At 35.6% G+C, this 23,503-nt stretch overlaps 1 protein-coding gene across 1 annotated transcript; it reads left to right on the top strand.

Annotated features, from left to right (window-relative positions):
* The first annotated feature begins 405 nt into the window (after nucleotides 1-405).
* Nucleotides 406-23,023, top strand: LOC126768441 (dual specificity protein phosphatase Mpk3-like). The gene is made up of 6 exons (XM_050486497.1): nucleotides 406-1,039; nucleotides 9,420-9,510; nucleotides 20,029-20,209; nucleotides 20,443-20,581; nucleotides 20,851-21,086; nucleotides 21,168-23,023. The coding sequence occupies exons 1-6, from the start codon at nucleotides 673-675 to the stop codon at nucleotides 21,306-21,308; spliced, it is 1,155 nt and encodes a 384-aa protein (XP_050342454.1). The 5' UTR covers nucleotides 406-672; the 3' UTR covers nucleotides 21,309-23,023.
* The last annotated feature ends 480 nt before the right edge of the window (nucleotides 23,024-23,503 follow it).

Genomic DNA, 23,503 nt, shown 5'->3' with positions numbered 1-23,503 from the left:
TTAGAGTTAATACTTGTGTTGTTGTAAAAAAACCAAACTCCGCTCGTGTTAGAGTTAGTAAGTTGTCTATGTCACTCTATGGTTTATCGAGACAGTTTATATTTTATCGTAAGCAACACTATTAGAATCAGTGTTGCTAGTGCACGAATACCACCCCAAAATGTAAGGGTAAATATTTACACTTGTCATAGTATTACTTAAAATTTTGGATAAGTAAAATTTCAAATGACTGTAATTCTATAATTGCATGTTTTGTAAGAAGTGTCATATTATATTTTGTCTTAAAGAAATAATTTTTGAAATATATTGAATAACAACTGCATTTAAATGTACAATAGGGACATTATATTTAAGGAGCTGGTAACTTCAAGCAACACTACCTGCAGAATGCAATGATAAAATGAACACTTGGTTGTTGCACTTGCTGCTGCGCCTTACGCTGTCTAACGTTAGAGTAGCTCGCTCGCTATGGACGTGAAAATTGTGTAGTGTTTATTTATGTATGAGATCTTTATATTAAGAGAAGATATGAAACATCCTGTGTATCTTTAGTGACTTTAACAATGATAATGTTAATAAACTCCATCTATTCGTGAATTATACGCAGTAGTGAAGAAGTGCAACAGGCGATTTAAATTCCTTGTAAACAGAGGAATACACCGTGAATACAAAATGCCTACAGATTCAGAATGCGATTATGACTTAGTTTCTAAGGAGTGGCTATTAGCAAAATTACGCTCAGATGAAAGAGATACTGTTCTAATAGATTGTCGAGGGTCGAATGAATACTCAGCATCCCATATACGTTCTGCAGTGAATTTCTCCATTCCAAGTATAATGTTAAGGAGATTAGCTGCAGGCAAAATCGAGCTGGTATCGACTGTCCAGTGTAAAGAACTCAAAGCGCGAATCACACACTGTTGTTCGCGGGGTACTTTCGTGTTATACAGTGATGGTGCTCCGCGGGATCCCGACTCTGTGCATGGTATCTTGCTGAAGCGTCTGAAGCAAGATGGCGTGCAGGTCGTCTGCCTTGAAGGTATACCACAATTTCGCATTCACTTATTATTATATGTTTAGTTTCTCGTATTAATCACTTTTATTCTCTCATAGAGACGGGTCAGATCTAATATCATAAGTAGTATTCTTTTGAATGATTAAAATGATGTACAAAGCTAATGATAAATAAATCTAGCTATAAACGTAACCATAATGTTGGCAGAAATAATAAGTAAATATATTATAGCAGTAAACTTTAAAAACAGCAACAACAGTGCTATACTGTTACTGCTATTCATTTACATTCAAAATGATGTGATGGATTTAATAAATAGAAAAAAGTCAATTGTAGCTAAACATGACTAAGATTATATTTGAATTTATTTTACTTTACAATATGGACAAAATACAAATTTTAATATTATGCTTAAAATCTAGAGTGTTCTAAGTGTTAGAATATGTTCAATTGAATATTTATCAATGCCATATTTACTGGTGGTAGGGGTTTGTGCAAGCTCGTCTGGGTAGGTACCACCCACTCATCAGATATTCTACCGCAAAACAGCAGTACTTGATATTGTTGTGTTCTGGTTTGAAGGGTGAGTGAGCCAGTGTAATTACAGGCACAAGGGACATAAAATCTTAGTTCCCAATGTTGGTGGTGCATTGGCTATGTAAGCGATGGTTGACATCCAAAACGCCAATGTCTAAGGGTGTTTGGTGACCACTTACCATCAGGTGGTCCATATGCTCGTCCGCCTTCCTATTCTATATAAAAAAAAATTAAAGGTACTATTTGCGTCATTTTTATTTATTTCATTTAAAACAATACATTGTCTATTCCTTAGTTCGGTATCCTAAGTCCAGATTAACCACATAATTGAACTATAATCTAGTCTCAAAAAGCAAAATATGGCTCAATAGATAGAACATGCAACTTTATTCACTTTGACTCCAAAAGTTTTGGAAACAAATAAGAACAAGCATCACTTAGATCGCAGAGCTCATGCTTAATCTGTTTATATTTCATAATCTATAATTCATCTTGTCCGTGAAGGAAAACATTGTAAGGAAAACTACATGTGTCTAATGAAATTGCCACAGAGGAGCATGTTAAAATTGGTTACAAACCTTCTGTTTTAAAGGTAACCCTTACCCAGCAGTGAATAATTTGCTGGCCTTTCCTTTTCAATTTTATTAGCAATTAAGTATTTAGTTTAGTGCTTACATTGAATTATTGAAATACAAATTTATCATGATTAATTAAACATTGCAATTGGCCTTAAACATCGAAATTTTTATTTTTTTATTTTATAAGTGAGATTAACAGTAAAACGAATCGTGTATGGTATGTCTCGTTCGGCCGTTAAATTAATATTATGTGTCTTAAAAGTAATGCCGGAGGTCGCAAGTCGAGGCATCCGCTCTTCCAAACGTGGGAGAGGAAGTCTGCTACTTATTGTGCTCCTCAATGCGAGACGATAGATTATGATCGCCGGACTAAGTCGAACTCGTTTGTGTTTCCGTCTATGGTATATTTTATGGGTTAATAAAATAATAGAATATCTTGATACAAGTAAATAATTGCTTATTACGTATCTATGATTATGCGATGGAAATATTATGAACCAACTCGCGCAGTCATTGCATAACAACGTATATGCATGTATACATTGTATGTACCTAATAATGAATCACAGTATTACCAACAATACAACTGCTGACGACATATTTACTATCGTTTACTACAACTTGAAAGTCTAGTCATTATTATTTTATATTTGTAAGTCAAGGATTTAACGTCAATAAAATTAAGCTGTAAAAGCGATTATGTCATTCAGGTAAAGTTGTATGAAATTCTAGTATTTGTATCTAGTCTGTCTATTTGTTACATCGGCACTACTGTTGCTTTTGTTGATGTAATTTGACAATAATGTATCCCGTAACCTGTATAAGAACATATGTAGGTATTTAAATGAATGAGTATCATGATGGAATCCCGGGATAGGAGAAGTGAAATATAACTATACTATACTAAACAAGATAATACGTCGACGACATAATCTTACTTAGTTTGTTTGTGAAAATTATTATAATAGTAATTTAAGTGTTTAACAATTTAAAAGATATACTGTAATCAGTGTATCAACTTATCGTTAGATTAGTTGTGAGGCTCAGTTTGTTGTTGCTGGCGAAAGCACCGCGAATGAAGCATTAACACTAATAAACATACGATCAAAGGCGGCCGGATGCCTGCGTTGCTTCGGTCTTCGTCGAACGGAAGAGTGCCGCAATTTTATTAATAAGTTCCTGTTTCACTCACGTCCTGCCAATTCCATTGAGTCAACTAAAATATTATCAAAAATGTTAATTCCAATTTAATTTCAAATTAAGAATGTAATTACTAATTTATATATTTATATGTTCGTTTGTCTATAGGTTTCAGTGTTTTTACTATGTGGTCATCTTCGCGCATAGACACAGACTCTACCGTATAAACCACTCTATATACCGTTAATGCGGCCCCGACCGTTGGATCTATGATGCTTATGTCCCTTGTGTCTGTAATTAAATTGATTCATTACTGGTTCATTCGCCCTTCTAACTTTAAACAACCATCAATACAAAAAATCAAAGAGTGTGCGGTTAACCTGGCCTACACTGTTATATATTTACCACCAGTAGACAGTAACTAATATCATGTCTTATTTTATATAAAGCTATTATTTTGTAAATAATATAATAGCTACATTAGTATAATAAATATCTAACATATAAGCAACAGGATGTTGCCAGCTCATCTCGTCTCGGATGCTTTTCATTTTAATAACGTAGGAAATGGCTTGCATCTGGTTCTCGTAACCGGACATAATGAGCTCATACGTAATGAAATTGTAGTGGGAAGTGATATCTTGAGAAATTGGAATGATGTCAAATGGAATTGCAATTAAGTCTGTTAGGTCGACTTATTCATCATACAATAAAAAAAAAATTAAATACAACTAAATCTTTATCATGATAAAATTAATTCAATGAATTTTTTTATGCACTAATTTATTTTAACTTCACTGACCAAATTGCATGAATAAAGTCCTCGTTACAATATGTATTGTATTCAAGTTTTATTTAGTCTCGTTTCGCAACGTTGATCGTGAGTTAACAACTGTGTTAAACTATTTGGTATTATATTTTATTACTTAATTGTGAATCTCAATAGATCGTTATAATTCTTATACACTTTTATTTTAATCAGCCTTAAATTAACAAAAAAACAACTTCCTTAGTCTATTAGACAAAATAAAAACTTATGAACGTTAATTGTTTTTTAACACAGATGAATTATAACATAAAAAAGAAAGAGACTGCAACCTACTTATAAGGGTTTTTCTTTCCACTACGTTGCTCCAAAGCAGGTTGGTTATACATGTGGCTGCCTTAGTCCGACACAGACAGGTTTACTCACGATGTTTTCCTTCCAATCCTATAGATTATAAAACCAAAATAAGTACTTGAAAATTCAGTGGTTTGAAGCTACGGGTTCGGTTAAGATTCACGTGTTTCCAACCACTAGGTCAACTCGGTTTCATAATATCAGATTGTGATTATAATTCTTTTTATTATCAGTAAATTCTCATCAACTTTTTGTCTAACTGTACAGTGATGTTAGGACGAGGACGAGGTCGGGGCGCAGTGCGGCGACTGTTCCGTTGATACTATTATCTGCAAATTATCTCATGTCGGACGGCGCCACAACCATTATTAACTTGAAATCGAGTCATTTCTTAATTGCTTCACATGTTTAACCGTCTATGAATCGAACGTCGCTGGCAAAAGAGCTTCTTCGTTTAAGTAATTATATAGCATTTATTATCATTCTATAAAGAAATGTGACTATATTATAAGATGTAAGTAAAACATTTGTATCTATCTAATTCTAGAAATCTAAGCAAAGAAATGACTCAGATTGATCTGCAATCTGTTTTATATATTCTCAGAAGATACGTAAAACGATGCGAGGCCAATTTAAACTAGGAATCATCTTTCCCTTTTTTTTTAACACCTCTATTTTTGTTCGAACGTTGAACGTCCTATATTAATATACTCTGGTTTCTTAGAAGTTGAATTGAATGCAATGACGTCAATCTTACATATTCCGAGAAACTAAGTTAAATATTGATATTACATTAACCGTTCATTTGTTGTTTGCTTATGATAAATTTACTAAACGAAAATTGTAACATCGATCGTGTATGCATTAAAATAGTTTTTTTTTGCAGTGTTTTTTTTTATACTTATTTTTAATTTGTTTTTTATTAATTAATTGTTACTGGTGGTAGGGCTTTGTGCAAGCTCGTCTGGGTAGGTATCACCCACTCATCAGATATTTTACCGCAAAACAGCAATACTTGATATTGTTGTGTTCCGGTTTGAAGGGTGAGTGAGCCAGTGTAATTACAGGGACATAAAATCTTAGTTCCCAAGGTTGGTGGCGCATTGGGCATAAGCGATGGTTGACATTTCTTACAATGCCAATGTCTAAGGGCGTTTGGTGACCACTTACCATCAGGTGGCCCATATGCTCGTCCACCTTGCTATTCTATAAAAAAAAAAATAAAAAAAAATAATGCTAACCAAACACCAACAAGACCACAAAAATCAGAAAAAGGCACTAAAATATATTGATTTTTTTATGTATAATGTATCATTCTATTCATAGCGACTATTTTAATGTCAAGATGCTATAAACTGGACATTTGATAGTCTTGATACAATTGACCTATCTTTCAGTAAATAATGTCAATCGTCGCCGGGCTGTGTGCATTAATGTCTCGCCCACTATTTCTTTAAATTGAAACCAATTGTCATATGACATGATTAGGTTTTATTTGATCCAAGAATATTAATTATTATTGACAATTATTTTAGTAATAGCTTAAATTAAGTATACTAACCATTTCTTACATCGCCAATGCGCTATCTATCTTGGGAACTAAGATCCAGTCCAAGTTATGTCCGTTTGCCAGAAGTTACACTGGCTCACTCTCCCTTCAAACAGGAACATAACAATACTAAGTATTACTGTTTAGCGGTAGAATCTATGATGAAAGGGTGATTCCTACCTAAACGGATTTTCACACCATATGTGTGTAATCACTGTCGTGATTGGAGCAACGTGGTAAAATAAATTCCAAACCATCTTCTTCAAATGGGGAAGAGGCATTGATCCAGGCGAAGGACATTATCATGCTGCTGATTATATATAATTTATATTGATACATTGAATTAGTATTTGACGAGCCGGTTGGCGTGGTTGGTAGAACACTTGCCTTTCACGCCGAAGGTTGTGGGTTCGATTCCCACCCAGGACAGACATTTGTGTGCATGAACATGTCTGTTTGTCCTGAGTGTGGGTGTAATTATCTATATAAGTATGTATTTACAAAAGAAAAAGTAGTATATGTAGTATATCAATTGTCTGGTTTCCATAGCACAAGCTCTGTACAAGCTTAATTTGAGATCAGATGGCCGTGTGTGAAAAATGTCCCAGGATATTATTTATATAAATATATGTCTGTATAATTGTTTTATTGAAAATTTGTAGTTAATATTAATAATAATAGTAATCATTTATTGTTCACCAAAGTAATGATTTTACAAAAATATAGTCTCTAGACAGTTTTACAAACAGGCGGTCTTATTGCTAAAAAGAAATGTATCCCAGACAATCTATGGTTCAGTTTGGACATCCACCTTGAGTTCTTGAATACTGGTTCGTACTCAGTGATGAATTATCAACCTTTAAAATAGTAATACGATGAAAGGATTTTCGAAATGTTAATTTTTGTAAAAACATTTATTTATTCATTGAGATAACATGAAAGCCATACAACATGATATTATTGTAAACAGTTGAGGTTAAAATTTATATTTTTTTATGAATTTAATTTAATTGTTATCAATTAGATTTTATTTTTAAATAAGCGTGGATTTGTCTTAAAAGTTAATAATAATGAAAATCTTCGTATTTAGTATTCATCCTTGTAGCTAGTAGTGTGTAGCACAAGGTTGTCGGTAGTGCGGAGGACGCCGACCAAGGCTCGCACCTGCCTCCCACGCAACCCGCTCGCCCGCCGCTTCTCAGCCCGCGTTGTAACACCCCATCCCAATAGCAATTATAGTCGTGTTATGTCAACTGTGTATTCAGAGTTTCCGTTGTTTTTAGATGTATCAGATATGCGTTATGCGAATCGCTCTTGTTTTTAGAATATTTTCATATGTTAATAATAAAATATATTTTCAATACTGCTAAAAGTAAACCTCGGATGCTGCGTTAGAATAAAAATCTACGTTGGTTTTCGAAAAGTTTCTACATTAAAGATAAGATAGATTTTAATAATGTAAAAATTAACTCTGGAATATTTCATATTAAGTTCCATATTCATATATTTCATATTAAAGAAAAATGAAACAAAAAAAAGCAATAGTCGTTCACCGGTTCATCTCAGGTCTGTCCAGACCAGTATTCTTTTCCGACCCGGTGATAATTTTTATCTTGACTACTAAATACGTTAAGCGGTTAACTGATACTAATATTTTGATACATCATCAAGAGACACCATACTGGTGGTAGAGCTTTGTGCAAGCTCGTCTGGGTAGGTACCACCCACTCATCAGATATTCTACCGCAAAACAGCAGTATTTGGTATTGTTGTGTTCCGGTTTGAAGGGTGAGTGAGTCAGTGTAATTACAGGCACAAGCAACATAACATCTTAGTTCCCAAGGTTGGTGGCGCATTAGTGATATAAGCGATGGTTAACATTTCTTACAATGCTCTAAAGTCTATGGGCGTTGGTGACCACTTACCATCAGGTGGCCCATTTGCTCGTCCGTCTTCCTACTCTATAAAAAAGGCCGCCAGATATCATATAATTTGATGAAAGATATTAAAAAAATTCTCAAAACAATATATTTATTTATAACACTTCCTAAATAACCTAGTATTCATATAAAAATGTATAAATAATTACGTACGTATCATAATAAACAAAAAACTTTATTTAGTAGCTACTCAACTTTTTGCTCGACGATTTATATTATATACATTTTAATGATGTACCAAAATAACAAAACGTGGGTGTTTACGTAAACCTCTCGGCTGGTTAAATGATAACGTTTTCTTTACGTGGGTGTAACGGTTTAAGGGATTTGATTCAGTCGACGAGGGGCGAATGTTATAGAGTATTTGGTACCAAGGATAAACGTGGGGGCTGGCAATGAGACGTGCGAGGGTGGGACGGGGAGGGGGTCTACGGCGTTCATTGAGAGCGGCGGATGAATGGGCCGCGATGACTCATCGGATCGATGCGGACACCCCGCCCTCCGCCGGCGCCCGCCCGCCACCCGCGCCACCCCCGTTCCGCGGCCGCCGGCGATGTCGCGCGGCTGCGTGCTGTGGCCGATCTGCAACACTGCCTCGGCCCAATTTTTTACATAATTCTTTATTCATGGCGAGCCGCCCTGCACTGGATGACTGTTGAAACTTTTTGTGTTTTCACTTTCCATAATTATTCACGATTTCGTTAGTTTATCTCAAATTTCATATCTACCGTAAAGATCGAATCTTTTATTTATCTTATCATAAAAAGTACTTGCAAACATTTTCTATTTATAAAGTTGGAGTACATTAATAAAGTATAATATGTAAATATAAAGTTTAGATATATGTAGATTGTTTTGCAAATATGATGAGCGTAATGGGAGCGAGCAGCATTACCATGACAATGGGATTGGCTGACGGCAGGAAACTGTCGGCAGGCGCGCAGGAAATGTCGGCTAAAGCTGGCTCGGAACACTGGACGCGCTTTAAAACGTCTCTCGGAACACAATCGGTTATTAATTTATACGTGCTTAGATTTCAAACCACATTATCGGCCCCTTATGATTATTCGACTTCCTCCGTACCAGTGCATGAAAAGAGATTTTAGATATTCATAGCTTTAGAATACGTACACAGCTTTATGTGGTACGTACGTATATCCAATATATGTATATAGAAATGGACGTTGATTTATATATTTTAGATTAATAGTCCTCAACATTGTTTGCGATGAAAGTTGGCACATATTTGTATAATATATATTTATAATGTATGTGGTATTTCTTCATGGAGAACTTTTCTAGTACCTATACCTTTACTTTTAAACTTATCTCTGATACTTGTTGCCTAAAAGACATTCTGATTTGTAGTTTAGTTGTAGTTTATGTTTTACCATAAATTCACATCGTGGCCAGCATCAGGATCCAATATATCCGAATATATAACGAATGGAACGTTGACTATTTTACCCAAAAATATTTAATGGTATACATTTGTTTGTCAATTATATAACTTGACAAAGGCCTATTGTGTTTTCGCCAGGAGACTTCGCGGAGTTCCGACGCGCTTATCCCGAGTGGTGCAACGAGGCCAACGCGCAGCACGTGCCGCATCTGCCGCTTATGGGACTACGGTAAGACAGATCGAAATCATAGATTGTACGACACTTCCAAACCGAGTCACCCGCTGAGATTCTTTCGCCGGTTCTTCTCAGGGCTGGGTGTTTCTTTTCCAAACCAGTGGTAGTTTCTGGTTTGAATAAGCAAGTGTAATGCTTCAATATTAAATAAATCATTTTGATTTTGAAACTGATTCTATCAATGTCATAACTACGTACAATAATTTTATATTAACCTTGACTCGACTGCTTCGTTGGTCGAATAGCTAAATATATGGCCGCAGAGTCCGAGGTCCTATCGGATTATGAGAGTGAGGGAATAGAGAATGCATCTGTGTTTGCGCAGAATTGTGCATTGTAATATGTTCTGTGCAGTTGGCTAGTCTCTTGAGATTGGCCACCGTGGCCGAAATCGATCAAGAAAATATCATTGTCACTAGTTACAAGTAATTTGTTCACCAGACCACCACATAGGCATCGGCACTGTGAGAAACACTAATGATGTCCATTGCTTACACCGTCCCTACTCACTGCGACTCTAATCATAGCCAATGTCCCTTATTTTATGTATTCAATTATACCGGACCACTAAACGTCGAAACGGAATTGATGGTAAAATAACTTATGAGTAGATGGTACCCACATTAGACAGGTATTTACCAGCCACTATAATATTTTTATTTTCTTTAAATTTACTGCGTAATATAACTTTTAACTCGATCTGAAAAATGACCCAGGAGACTGTTTCTACAGCCTCCTGGGTCAATTTTCACGATGTTTCATTTCACCACCGAGATAAATTATAATCACATAAAGTGCATAAAAGTTCAGTGTTGTTTGTCCGGGTTTCAGCTCGATCAGTTTGACGGGTTTCATCAATCATCGGTTAAGATTCTCGTCTTCTAACCACATAGTTACTGGCTTAGTAGTTTATTATGTGAAACAAAATTGATTGATACAACTGCCTACAGTAAATACAGCATTAGCAACGCACTCTGCAATATTACGCAGCGAGTTTGATTGGAATCTAATAATGAGAAAAACCAGCACGCGTGGGAATCCGATTTCATGCGCGTGAGACTTTTTCCTCGATAACAATTTATCGTTATAGAAAAAGTCGTTCGACGAGCCAACCTATCCCATGCCGACGGGATGCAGATGCTAGTTTCACAAGATACGCCCTTACCGGCTGTATATTAATCGCATTCTATATACAACTTATAATAAGTACCATGTTAGGAAGTACATGGCACTCGCACTTCGCTTCGCTGAACGAATCAACTGTTCTCTAAAACATCTTAATATAAAGTTTATCTTTTAAATACGTTTCATTGAAGCACATCATAGTGGGCGTTGTGTAAATAAACGCTAAAATTCTGTATAAAATCGAAGGTCATTAGTCGTAGTCAATAAAATTGAATTATATTTAGTTAAAAGCATTGAATTATATCGTTCAGTCTAATTGTCCCACACATCGTATAAGTACGACCGTTGAAGGTTACCCAGCGATTCTATAATAGCTTGTCAATGTTAAACAGTTCATTCACAAATACAATATAATTTGTTTCGTTACTTCGTTCAATTAATAGAGAACGAAGTATGTCATAGACAAACCATTACGTTTTTTTATCACAATAAAACTAATACTAACATCGATTAGTCTTTTGTAGTTTCGTCAATAATTTCTCAAATAAAACGAATAAATATCAACGTAAATTTATTAAATTTTACTTGCAGTTTTTATGTACTAATTTAAAAATATTTATAGTAACTGAAACTTACTAAATTTATACTTAGTATTTAATTGATAAAAACAGTATAAACCTGTAAGGAGTTTCACGCGCACACGATGATGATGGCAAAACGCACACATTGATAAGCAATAAAATTAAAAAATGGTTAATGAACTCATTCATTTAACATTCGTGCCTGCGCCGCCACACCGACACACCGACTCGTTGATGTAGGTGTGTGCGGTTAGCGAAGTGTGTTGTGTATTGCATTAGAGAAACGCAAGTTGCGCCTTCAATGGCGTTCGCGCCATTCATACATCGCCCGTGCACACGGAACCGTTCACTATATTTTGCTTGTCGACGCAAAACCGTGCTTACATTCAGCTCATGAACGACTCGTGATACGTCGCTGTAAACGTAACAATCGCTAGTTTCTGACAATGCTCTAGTTGCGTATGACGTCATCCGACTTAACAAAACTCCTTTCTTGCCTCTATTGTATTCGTCCGAAAAAAGAACGTCTTTATTCTGTTTTCTGCCTTTGAGCCGTTTTCCGCCTACGAGTTTCCCTTTAATAACATCGTTTTTAGGCCTATAAATAGAATACATGGTGTAAAAATTGAGTATTCGCTCATACTAGCGACAGTTTATATAAAAACATCAGAGATAACATGAATAAAGGCATCATTTTAAATTTTAGTTTTCTTGCAATTAAATTAAATATAAATACTTTTTCAGTTAATATATATTAATATAATATAAATTAATAAAAAATTGAAGGAAAAAAAAACACGTAAAACAATATTTGTAAATATTTTGGTTTCACTATTGGTTTTGTTAGATCTAGCTGGAGATATCTTGATCTTAAAATATTTACGGTCCTTGGGCGTTCACCTAATAAAGAATCCTTACGTCAATAACAATATAATATTGTTATTTAAATTATTACTCACCGATTTAAAATTACAATATTTTATAATGTGAATAAATTTAAACTTGAAAAGAAACGCTTAGGATTTGTATCTAGTAAATTTTATATTGTTTTTCTTTGGAATCCAAAGCATTTTCTTTAAGATTTTTTATTTTTTCATTTTCAATTTGTCTGTTTATTTTTGATAAACTGCTGCGTTTTAAGTAAAACTACGCGTGGATACGTTGTCAGGAAACTGGCAGTAACACTACCGTGCCTCGGCAAGCATGCTAAGTCGTTGGTCCTGCGTCTGATCACGCTCCGGTAGTATCTGATTTCCGTCCGGATGTCGGATCGGATTAAGAAAGTGCGCGAATAGAGAGTGCACCTGTGCTTTCGAGCATAAGTCAGTGCACTATAATATCTTCTACGCAGTTTCCATTGAGATGAATTTGTCTGCTTGCGATTTTGAAAATAAGATTGTATGTACCCAATAAATACTATATAATGAAAGCGTAAAACCTAATACATTGTAAATGCGTAATTTTGAAAAAACCTCCCGAATGAAATCTAGTTACAGTTTCAGGAGAGCCGAGATGGCCCAGTGGGTCGATCGTGGGTTCAAACCCGGTCAAGTACCACTGAATTTTCATGTGCTTAATTTGTGTTTATAATTCATCTCGTGCTTACGTGCAGTGAAGGAAAACATCGTGAAGAAACCTGCATGTGTCAAATTTCACTGAAATTCTGCCACATGTGTATTCCACTTACCCGCATTGGAGCAGCGTGGTGGAATAAGCTCCAAACCTTCTCCTCAAAAAAAGGAGAGGAGGCCTAAGCCCAGCAGTGGGACATTCCCAGGCTGTTACTGTACAGTTTCAATGTCTAAAGAGTTAATTCAACTAATATTCTCATAATCCAAAATTTTCTATTTCACCATCATATACACCAGTAGGGCTATTCTGTAAGAACTCGAAACTCACCGCAGATATCGGTCGTGAAATGCGACATTGACCATGTAATAATATATTACATTTCAAGAATACACGCATCAAAAGAAAATAGTGTATAACCACAAATGAAGTGAGTTCTTATAGAATAGCTCTGCAGTTGTCTAATTTAACAAACCGCTTAATCTGACTTGTACTTTGGCGTGATATTCTTAATAATAACAAAGAAGATAATTGAGAGAATCTTTTAATGGTAAAGTAGAAAAATATTGATATACTTTCTCCTTCGCTGCTCTAAAAGAGTAAGCCCAGCATCCTAGTATACATTGGAGGTTATCGACTTGACGTCACGAAGGCGCCTGACGTCAGCAAGAAGCGTTCTCGTGACTCCATTCACGAATTCGTCTCATCACGGCCACGGACACGTCTCATCTCATATCCACACTCATTTATTAAACCAATACACAACTCGTCCACAAGTGATTCAACTGATTCGTCATCTTTTAAATAAAATTTTGCGTGATGTCTAAATATACGTAGTCGCGCACATTTACGTGAATCAGTCTCAATTTTAATAATTAATGTATTATGTACCAACGGAAGTTATATTATACATGTTTATAAGTAGCAAATTCATTTTTATAAATAAATAAAAAATATTTTTGACCGTTTTTGGCTTCAGCAGCCTTTATATTGGATAGAGAGAGGCCATTTGCGTTGGAAATGTGGTGAAGTGAGTGCCCAAACACAGGTGCACCCTTATTTACATATCTACATACCCTTGTTTACATGATGGGAAGCAAGCAGGATCCATGGTTTTACATGCTTTCCCCCAGGCACGAGAATGAGATTATCAAGAACTGCAACCATTTCGTTAGCAGCTAGTTCAACGAAGCTTATAAATAATTACTACAGACAATTGTCAAACATTCAGCAAGTCGTTTCACAAAAAGAAATCATCAGTGATAAACAAACAAAACATTCTTACAATCAGTTATAATCAATCATAGCATTAAATTTTAAGACTATTTAAATACGCTAATGAATCTTTTATCAATAAATTATCTGGTAAACGTAAGTCATTCAGACGTGACGTGTTCTTGTTATTTGTTTGCATAGGTGATATGACTTGCGTTTTTTTTTTAAAAATATTATCATTAATTGCCTTAAAAAAAATATCCACTAAATATCCTGCGCGTACAAACATATTTAGTTTTTTTAATCAGGTTTAAATATATCCACTATACTATCCACCAAGATAAAATAAGAAGGCGAACGCGCAAATGAGTAAGAAATACTAACCATTTTTATACCAACCTTGGGAACTAAAACGTAATATTTCTTGTGCCTGTAGTTACACTTATTACATAAACTCGATGCTACCAAATTATTGTATTGACAAGCGACTAACATACGAGACAAAATTTCAAATCGATACGTTAATATCAACAAATATTATAAACGCGAAAGTGTGTTTGCTTATATGTTTGTTACGCTTTCATGTATTAAATTACTCTTGCATACACGTTGTTAGGGGTACAGAAAAGGACATTGGTTACGTTGCACGGGAGAGGGGCAAACCTTTTTAGCGTAGTAGTTAGAAATAGTTTTAAATAAATCGTCTGTCTAAAGTTGGTTTCATACCTATTTGTTAAAATCAAATTAAATTAATGTTAGCGTGTAAAATTCAGTGGTGCTTGCCCGGGTTTCATCGGTCATCGGTTAAGATTCATGCGTTTTACCACTGGGCCATCTCGGCTGCAAAAAAAGAGAGAGTAGGCCTTAGCCCAGCAGTGGGACATTCACGGACTGTTATTAGCGTGTAAAAATCTAAATTAATTCGCATAAACAATAATTGTAAAACACCTAATGACATTGAATAACTTACAGTTTCTGTGACATACTACTCAAAACTTATAATTGACTACCTGAATATTTTTTTGACATCCTCGTGCTACGGATCCCTATGGGCGCAAATCTTACTTGTAACACCGGTGTTACTTATAATATATTAATAAATTAAACTTAATTTGTTTTATCTTTTATATTGGTTATTACACTTAATAAAATAAATAATAGATAGAGATGGCCCAGTGGTAAGAACGCGTGAATCTTAACCGATGATCGTGGGTTCAAATCCGGGCAAGCACCACTGAATTTTCATGTGCTTAATTTGTGATTATAATTCATCTCGTGCTTTACGGTGAAGGAAAACATCGCGAGGAAACCTGCATGTGTCTAATTTCATTGAAATTCTGCCACATGTGTATTCTACCAACCCGCATAGGAGCAGTGTGGTGGAATAAGCTCCAAACCTTCTCCTCAAAATGGAGAGGGGGCCTTGGCCCAGCAGTGGGACATTAAAAGGCTGTTACTGTAAGGAAAAAAAATAAACATGTGATTTGCTAATAATACCTTCGCTTGCTTTATTATACATCATAAACAGATCTTGATTAATATATGTACATTTATTATATAACATTCAACTTAACTACTTATATTAACTTTAATTTTTATTTCAAAGTTCCGATAACAATTTCATCGACAATCAAAACGCCATTTTTTCACGTATCCATAACGAATATTGTAGTTTATTGAAGATCTCGACCAATGATATCGCGTCAATTCGGTGTCAAACTTGTTTATTTGTCCGCTTGTGGTTGGAATAGGCTATAGTTAGGGAATGCTATTATATGTATAGGTATACAAATTTACATTATTTGGTTTTACTTCATTAGGACAGTCCGTTAAAATTAACAGTGTGAGATGTTAGTGAAAATTAAAAGATTCATATTTATTTATTTACATGACGTCATCAAAAAATTGCTATAATCATGTAGGTGATGGTTATGAGTTTTTAAAAAATGAAAACTACGAATGAACTTTAATATAAGTAAAATTGTAAAGCGCAGCCAGAGACCACGGTATACTTTGTTTTCAAGTCATTGATCACTTAACGAACGCTGTCCGTTGTTTTTCATTGAGCGGTCGAATTACTTCAAGGCCGTTTCATTCAATAGTTGCAAGACTAGTATAAAAACTTTGAGTGTAACCAGTTAGTTATAAAACAACAGAAGATTCGTTTCGTGCGAATGTTTTAATTTTTCTTGGTTGAATGATTTATATCATAATTCTTAAAACATTGTTTTTAATGAAATTAATATTTGAAATACAAACTAGATAAATATGATTATTAACGGAAATATATACGTATTATTATATAAAATGCGCGAAAACTCAGTTATAATAGTTGTTCGCGAAAGTCTTTTAGAATTAATTCAGAACACAGACGGTAAAGGTCTTTGTTCGGACAGCCTAGCTCGTTAATCCTGGCAGGATGAGAACTAGTAAGCAAGGCATTAAAAAAGCGTCCCTTGCAGGCGGTCATTGGCTGCGGGCGGGTCGGCGGTCCGCATTCCTGTGCGCCGGCGCACCGCACGAAACAGCACGCCCACACGCACCCGCTCTGTAATCTACACACTATTAACCGGCTCGCTATAACGATTTCTAACTCGCACACACTGCGATCGTTTCACACGTATTCCATTCTCGGCTGCTTTATACATGGTACCGACGCTTATGTAGAGCTCGTTCATTAATAACGCGACCGGCCGTGTCACGGCTTCCGGTGGCCCCGCGCTCGCCTCCATTCAAATACAAATTGGATTCGTATGAAGTAGGCATCATTTTATTACACAATGCCTATGTTATACATGACTTGATAGTATATTATACGAATTACTCTTTAAATAAGTATCACCATCTATAGACACTACGTATTGTTAAATAAAGTAATTAAAACCGGCCTCAACGGCACTTGAGTATCAATGGTTTTTTTTTTTTTGATATTTTATTATTTATAAAAAATTAAGCGTAAAAAACGTAAAAAATATACTTTCGCTAGCTATCTGTAATATGTCTAATTGATGTTGCAAAAATGTTCATTGAAAACATTTTAATTATGTAATACGGAAAAAATTGTTACAATAATTTTCTATCGTCCATATGAAGTATACTTACTAATACCGAACTATACTTGAATTGGTAAATTAAATTTACTGGGGGTCTTTTTTACATACAATACATATATAATAATAATAAATGAATTTATATATATGTGTGTAATATATAAATGCTTAAATATATTTATTCATAATTTCTATATTCATTATATTATTTGTTAAAGTTTACTATTACTATAACGTTAGTTTAAGTTTTCACGATAACTGATTGATATTCGGCCAGTACATTCAAGAATCTATTGGTGCTTATGGATGGTAGATTGGTTGACGAAGCGTAATACAAAAGCGTCCATATAAAAAAGTTTAGTAAGTCGCTTGTATATACAAGCGACTTCCAAACTGTCAAAAGTCCAAACATGTGACTCGTTGACGACACGTTACTCAAAAATTATCGGTTACTGATGTGTACGCTTTGATATTAATATGAAATTAAAGAATACAAACGAAGAGAATCCTTAATGAAATACAAATGGTCTTTGGAAAATAAACAGGTGGGCTCGTGATAAAATTTGTCCGTACACCCACATTAAAATCGAACGAAATAGTTTTGTTGTCATTATCAGATCAGAATGGCGTGGCGCGTGGGCGAGCTCCCCTGAATGGACGTGTCGAGGCTCGCCCACGCTCGGCCTACGCGAGTGCCTTTGACGCTACCATATGCCTAGTTCGTTACTGCCTACAAACTGGCGAATAACATTTTATTAAATAATCATTACTGACGACGACTCCATTGTTATTTAAATATTCGTAATATAACAAAAATAAAATTGTAAGATTCTTTAGTAACAGTCTAGTATTGTTTGACAAACTTAACGCTACATATACGTATAATATTTTCATCACATTTATATACATACTACTATACATGGAATAAATATGTCGTATTGAGTACCTACTTGATTTATTAGATGTATTTTGAACATATAAATATTATAAGAAAATATGTTTAAATTTGTTGAGCTGGATAAAATTGGCAGTACAAAAGTATAACACTAGAAGTTTCATTAAAAATAAGCAAAGCTTTAGTCAACGATTTTCAAAAAGTAACCTGGGCAGGGCTGCACCTATTAACAGAATGGTTATCGCGTATAATAATATTTTCAAAAAGCTAGCCTAGATATTTTTCAACAATCTACTTTAGGCTTTAAAAGACAAATGAAAAATTATCTAAACACTTGGCGTTGTCTCTCATTTATTTAATTCTAAGATGCAAGACAATACTCATTTTCCCCTCATTATATGTATGTAGTACGTTCATAAATTTGATTATTTACATTAATTAATGTAATTGACAATTTTTATAATGATGTTTTCTTCTTTTTTTCTTGCTTACGTAATTTAGTCCTTGTTTTTCTTTTTTAAATTTTCTTACAGAAAATGTACTACTTTTTTCCTATGCGTGTTAAGTTAGCTTATAAGTTAGGTGTGCAGTTTTATATTTAAGTTATTTAAGATTGGACTCTAGAATAAGAAAAAAAATTGTATACAGCGTTCGCTTCCTATTTAATAAAATAAAATAATTCCAAATTGGTAACCGATCGTAGGCGTTCTTTTATTCCATTCATTCATTTATTACGATATATTCGAACATCGGTGGCGTGCTTGAGCGATATGATTGTTTTCAATAAAGGCAAACTGAATGACGTGGAGACTATTAAGAGGGCGAATCCGGGAAAGTATCGCGTGGGTGTAGACGCGTTGGCGTCGCGCGGGCTCGAGCGGCGTGGCGAGGGGAATGGCGGGGTGGTAGAGTAAGGACATACCGTGTGGGCGGCCATTGATCCACGGGGGCAGGTGAATGGTGAGCCCCGGCCTCCTCCCCCATTGAGCAGCCCCGCAGGCCGCGATCGATGCGGCTTGTGCCCGGGTGCCGCACCGCACCGCGCCGCCCGCATCTAGCTGCGGCAGCGGGAAGCGGTGCCTTCCATGGCCGCGTCCGTCAACTTACAATTAATCTTACATAGATTTAATTTAAATGATATATATAATTAGCAATTCAATACTATATTGTATATTTAAATACCTGTTGCAGTAAGGTTTTGCAATGAACGAATATAATATTTTCGATTAAAAATTGAAGTAATAATTAACAAAATAAATCAAAATATACTTATTTAAGAAGGTTCTTACACCTTTCGAACCGTCCTTTTATGGTACTTATAACTTTTTTCATTATTTCACCAAACCCAGTATTGGTTAGCTGAGAATTTAATGAAGTGTTTGGACGTTTAATAGTATTTTTGGGTCGTATTGTAATTACTTCTTTTCATTTCTCATGGTTCTTATGTATTTTATCAGAGCGTAAAAGGGTTTAATTACTGTTTTGATTATTTATAGACTACCAACCTCTTGAGAAAATTATGATTGTGACGTATACTTTATATGTGATTGTACTGATTGATTAATTATTATTATAACAAGTTCGCTCGCGCAGAATAATATATGCCTTTTTTTATTATTATATTATATTTATTATTTTAATATGTGGATGTGTGCTTTATTGTTTTCGCTTCGTATTTATAAGGAATCTAAATATCAGTTGAAGATGCAAACATGAACAAATGACGGGACAAATAACACATTTTTTAAATTTATGAAGCGCTGTTAAATATCAAATGTAGAAGAAAATTGCTGGCATATTTATCTGGTTTTCCACCTTGTCCTTCGAACGTCAAAGGTCTATCATTTACTTTTTAAAGTCATAGACAAATACTATTAGTCATTACTACAATCGTCAGAGTGCTGGCATTATGCCTTTTCGATTCCAGAAAGAATGGAACATTCTAAACATCAACCTTGGAGGCAGACTTGAGCAAATTACGAAAATAAATAAAATATTAATCACTGCCGATGTAAATAAATATCTCAACCATATATTGCTGGTTTAATATGACATTGCTATCGCGTTGTGTTTCCAGTTCGCTCCGCATATCCGGCTCCGGCTGCGACGACGCGCTGTCGTCGGGCTCGTCGTCGGAGTGCGAGGACGCACACACACACGTGCACCAAGACTTCCCCATCGAGATACTGCCCAACCTCTACCTCGGCAACTCCACCAACAGCGAGGACTGCAACGCTCTCGCCAGGCACAATATTAAGGTATTAGTCCGGACTGTTTCAACATTTTGTAATTAATAAAAAAAATGTACATACATATCATTATTTTATTAAGAAGGTATCTCATAATGATCAGAAATAATCTTTCTTCATCATACCAATGCAAGAGTTGTTCAGTGCGCTGATATGGTAACGAATATTGATCGTATAAAAGCGATTTAATTTAAATTTAGATAATGAAAATTTTTTTAATATATATGATTCAATGTTCGCAGTACGTGTTGAACGTGACGCCGGATCTGCCGAACACGTTCGAGGCGGAGGGCTGCGGCATCAACTACTTGAAGATCCCAATCGCTGACCACTGGAGTCAGAACCTCGCCGTGCATTTCCCGCAAGCCATACGGTTTATAGGTTAGGATCTTCTAGAGTACATACAATTAACACTATAGCAAAAATATGCTTTACTATTTAGGTATACTGTAGACAACAAAATTAATGTTTTGCGTGATATACCGAGTTGGGGCAGTGGATTATCCACAGTGGTGATCTTAACCGAACTGTCAGTTATTATGAGTCGGATGAGATACCACCACGTCTACGGCTACCACGATCAACATCTACCGACAGTAATAAAATTAGCATCTCGCCGAGAACAATACTAAAGAAGCGTCGTTTCGCAGAGGAGGCGATGTCGGCGCGCTGCGGCGTGCTGGTGCACTGCGTGGCCGGCGTGTCGCGCTCCGTGACCGTGACGCTGGCCTACCTCATGCAGCGCCACCGCCTGTGCCTGCGCGACGCCTTCGAGCTCGTGCGCAGCCGCAAGACGGACATCGCGCCCAACTTCCACTTCATGCGGCAGCTGCACTCGTTCGAGCGCGACCTGGGGCTGCACGAGCACAGCGCCAGCCTGGCCAAGGTGCGCCCCGCGCCGCGCGTGCCCCGCGCCGCGCTGTGACGGCGCCGCCCGAACCCCCGTAACGGCGCGTGTGTTGGGCAGGTGCTGCAGGCGCTGGGCGCGGCCGGCGCGGGCGGCGCGGCGTGCGGCTGCGCGGCGCGCGCGTGCGCCCGCTGCGGCCGCTCGCCCGACTCCGGCATCGAGTGCGACCGCTGGAGCGCCGCGCGCGACACGCCGCACTGACGGGCCCCGCGCGCCCCCTCTTGCCTACCCGTTGAGCCCCCGCTTGTAAGTTCGATGCGAGTACGGTCCCGTACGTGTGGGGTGCCGGATGCGCGCCTCCGAATGCATTCCGATGTATCTTCCCCTCCGTTGTGCATTTCGTGTCCATTTTGATGATTTATTTATGGGGAACGTCGAAGTTTGCACGTTGTTCCGATTCCGTCGTCCCTTTTGCCGATGGATGCCTGTCCGTATCCCTTCTCCTCTGTGAGGATGACGCCGCTGGAGCGGACCGGTTCGTATATGGGTCCCACGTGTGGCGGTGACGTTGGATAATACTTGCATCGGGTGTATATTTTGTTTTTAAATTTTAGTAAAACGAGTCTTCTTATATTGATTCTTCCATTGTTGTTATATATCGTTATGCAACCGACGTGCGTTTGAAGCAAATAATATATAAACGATTAGCATAGGATGACTTAACACTTACACGGGCGCCCAGATAGAACTTGTGGTCTTGTTCTAAAGGCGACTAAGGATGTTACAATAAAATGTGTATCGTGTCCCTAACAACTAATATTTCTACATATTAAATATAGATTGAGAGTATATTTATAGTTAAAATATAGATTAAATATTAAAAAATGATTACTCTTTATTTTTCTATCGATCTTCTGCAATGTTAATGTAACAAACTCGATTATTTCTTTATTGTGATGTGAAATCGACACCTGATCCGAGTTCTCTGATGAAAATGTATTTTAAACGTTAGTAGCGACTCGCTTATAGATGTGTATTTTTGTATGAACTATAGTAAACCAATGAACGCCATTTCGAACGTCAAACAAGTGACAGCCGGGGCCGACTTCGCAAGTAACCAAGTTATATTATTTTACGTTATACTGTTTTTCAATTGGCGTTTATTTTCTATATGGTATATAATATAATTATATTTTATATAATTATATTTTTCTATATGGTCAAATTAATTTAACCGTTTCCTAAGCGAAAATAAAACAAGCTTTAATATTAAGTATGAATTATGATATTATATTATAATAATGTAGTAAATTGTTACGTATTGTAAATTTGTTGTAGGCTTAAGTCTTATATTGAGATTCGACTTCCTTTTCGATGCCAACTTATGTTAATTGTAAACGCAAAACCTCATTTAACTTAAAAAATATTATATGTATAGCGAAAAGTCTATAATACAAATAAGAATCACTCGTTACAGGTCTCACGTCAATCAGTTTTAATATTTTGAGAAAATTTAAGGATATTGTACGCATATTATTTACTTAAATTGTATAAATGTGAAGGCTATGGTGATAGAATTTTTTTAGCCTTAGTTGCACGATATACTCGAGTTTTATATTTGTAGACGTAATTTTATAATAAATTGTAATGCACAAAATCACCAAAGCCTGAATATAATGTCCACTTATGATGCCTCGGCTACATCGACATACTACTGTATTCAGTGACAACTCATGTCTCGTACCTGCACGTTTGAGTAATAACTCATCTTTGACAATTCGATATGTGTTTATCCGCGTTTATTACGTTTAATATATAATTTAGTGCTTTCACGTTATTGTGCGGTTCAACCGTCAGTCTGATTAATAAATCGCAGTTATCACCGAATGAAATTATCACTAAGTGTTGCGATGAAACTTGTACAAACATTTGTAAAATAACCTCGAACAAACAAAATATAAACACTGTTAAAAATATTTTTATTTTTTATTTACAAATTAACCTTCATATTTATTTATTTATTAATTTTTATAATCACCATCAAAAGTAATAATAATAAAAGTAACATAGTTCATTCACACGTATTATTTCTTATTACGAAAAGTTAAATGCATTTTAATTTACAGATAATTTACAACGTGCATAAATAGTTCTATTATCGAACTAAAATACAATAAGAATAACAATAAACCAAAAATACAATTATTTTAAAAAGATTTTACAATATCTAAAATGTAAGAAAAAAAAAAAAATAATAATAATATAATGTCATTTTTATATTTCGAATAGATTCCAATTTTCTTTTTTAAGGTCAAAATATTGTCGCGCGAGATAATTATTATTAATCTGTTTCGATATTATTCATATACAGTTGAACTTATTCGTTATTATAGTCTTGTTTATTTGTTTTAAATAGAACCAATTTTTCTAGGGTTTCTAGTCGTTATGTTAACCGA

The sequence above is a fragment of the Nymphalis io genome, chromosome 5, assembly GCF_905147045.1.
Source record: "Nymphalis io chromosome 5, ilAglIoxx1.1, whole genome shotgun sequence".
NCBI lineage: Eukaryota > Metazoa > Arthropoda > Insecta > Lepidoptera > Nymphalidae > Nymphalis > Nymphalis io.
This window is presented reverse-complemented; position numbering and strand designations above follow the sequence as displayed.

Bases quoted from the DNA above. Each gene is read 5' to 3' on its own strand.
- LOC126768441 (XM_050486497.1), top strand. From the start codon at position 673: ATGCCTACAGATTCAGAATGCGATTATGACTTAGTTTCTAAGGAGTGG. The intron at 20,210-20,442 runs GTATTAGTCCGG...CAATGTTCGCAG, and splicing joins TCGCCAGGCACAATATTAAG to TACGTGTTGAACGTGACGCC. The intron at 20,582-20,850 runs GTTAGGATCTTC...GTCGTTTCGCAG, and splicing joins GCAAGCCATACGGTTTATAG to AGGAGGCGATGTCGGCGCGC.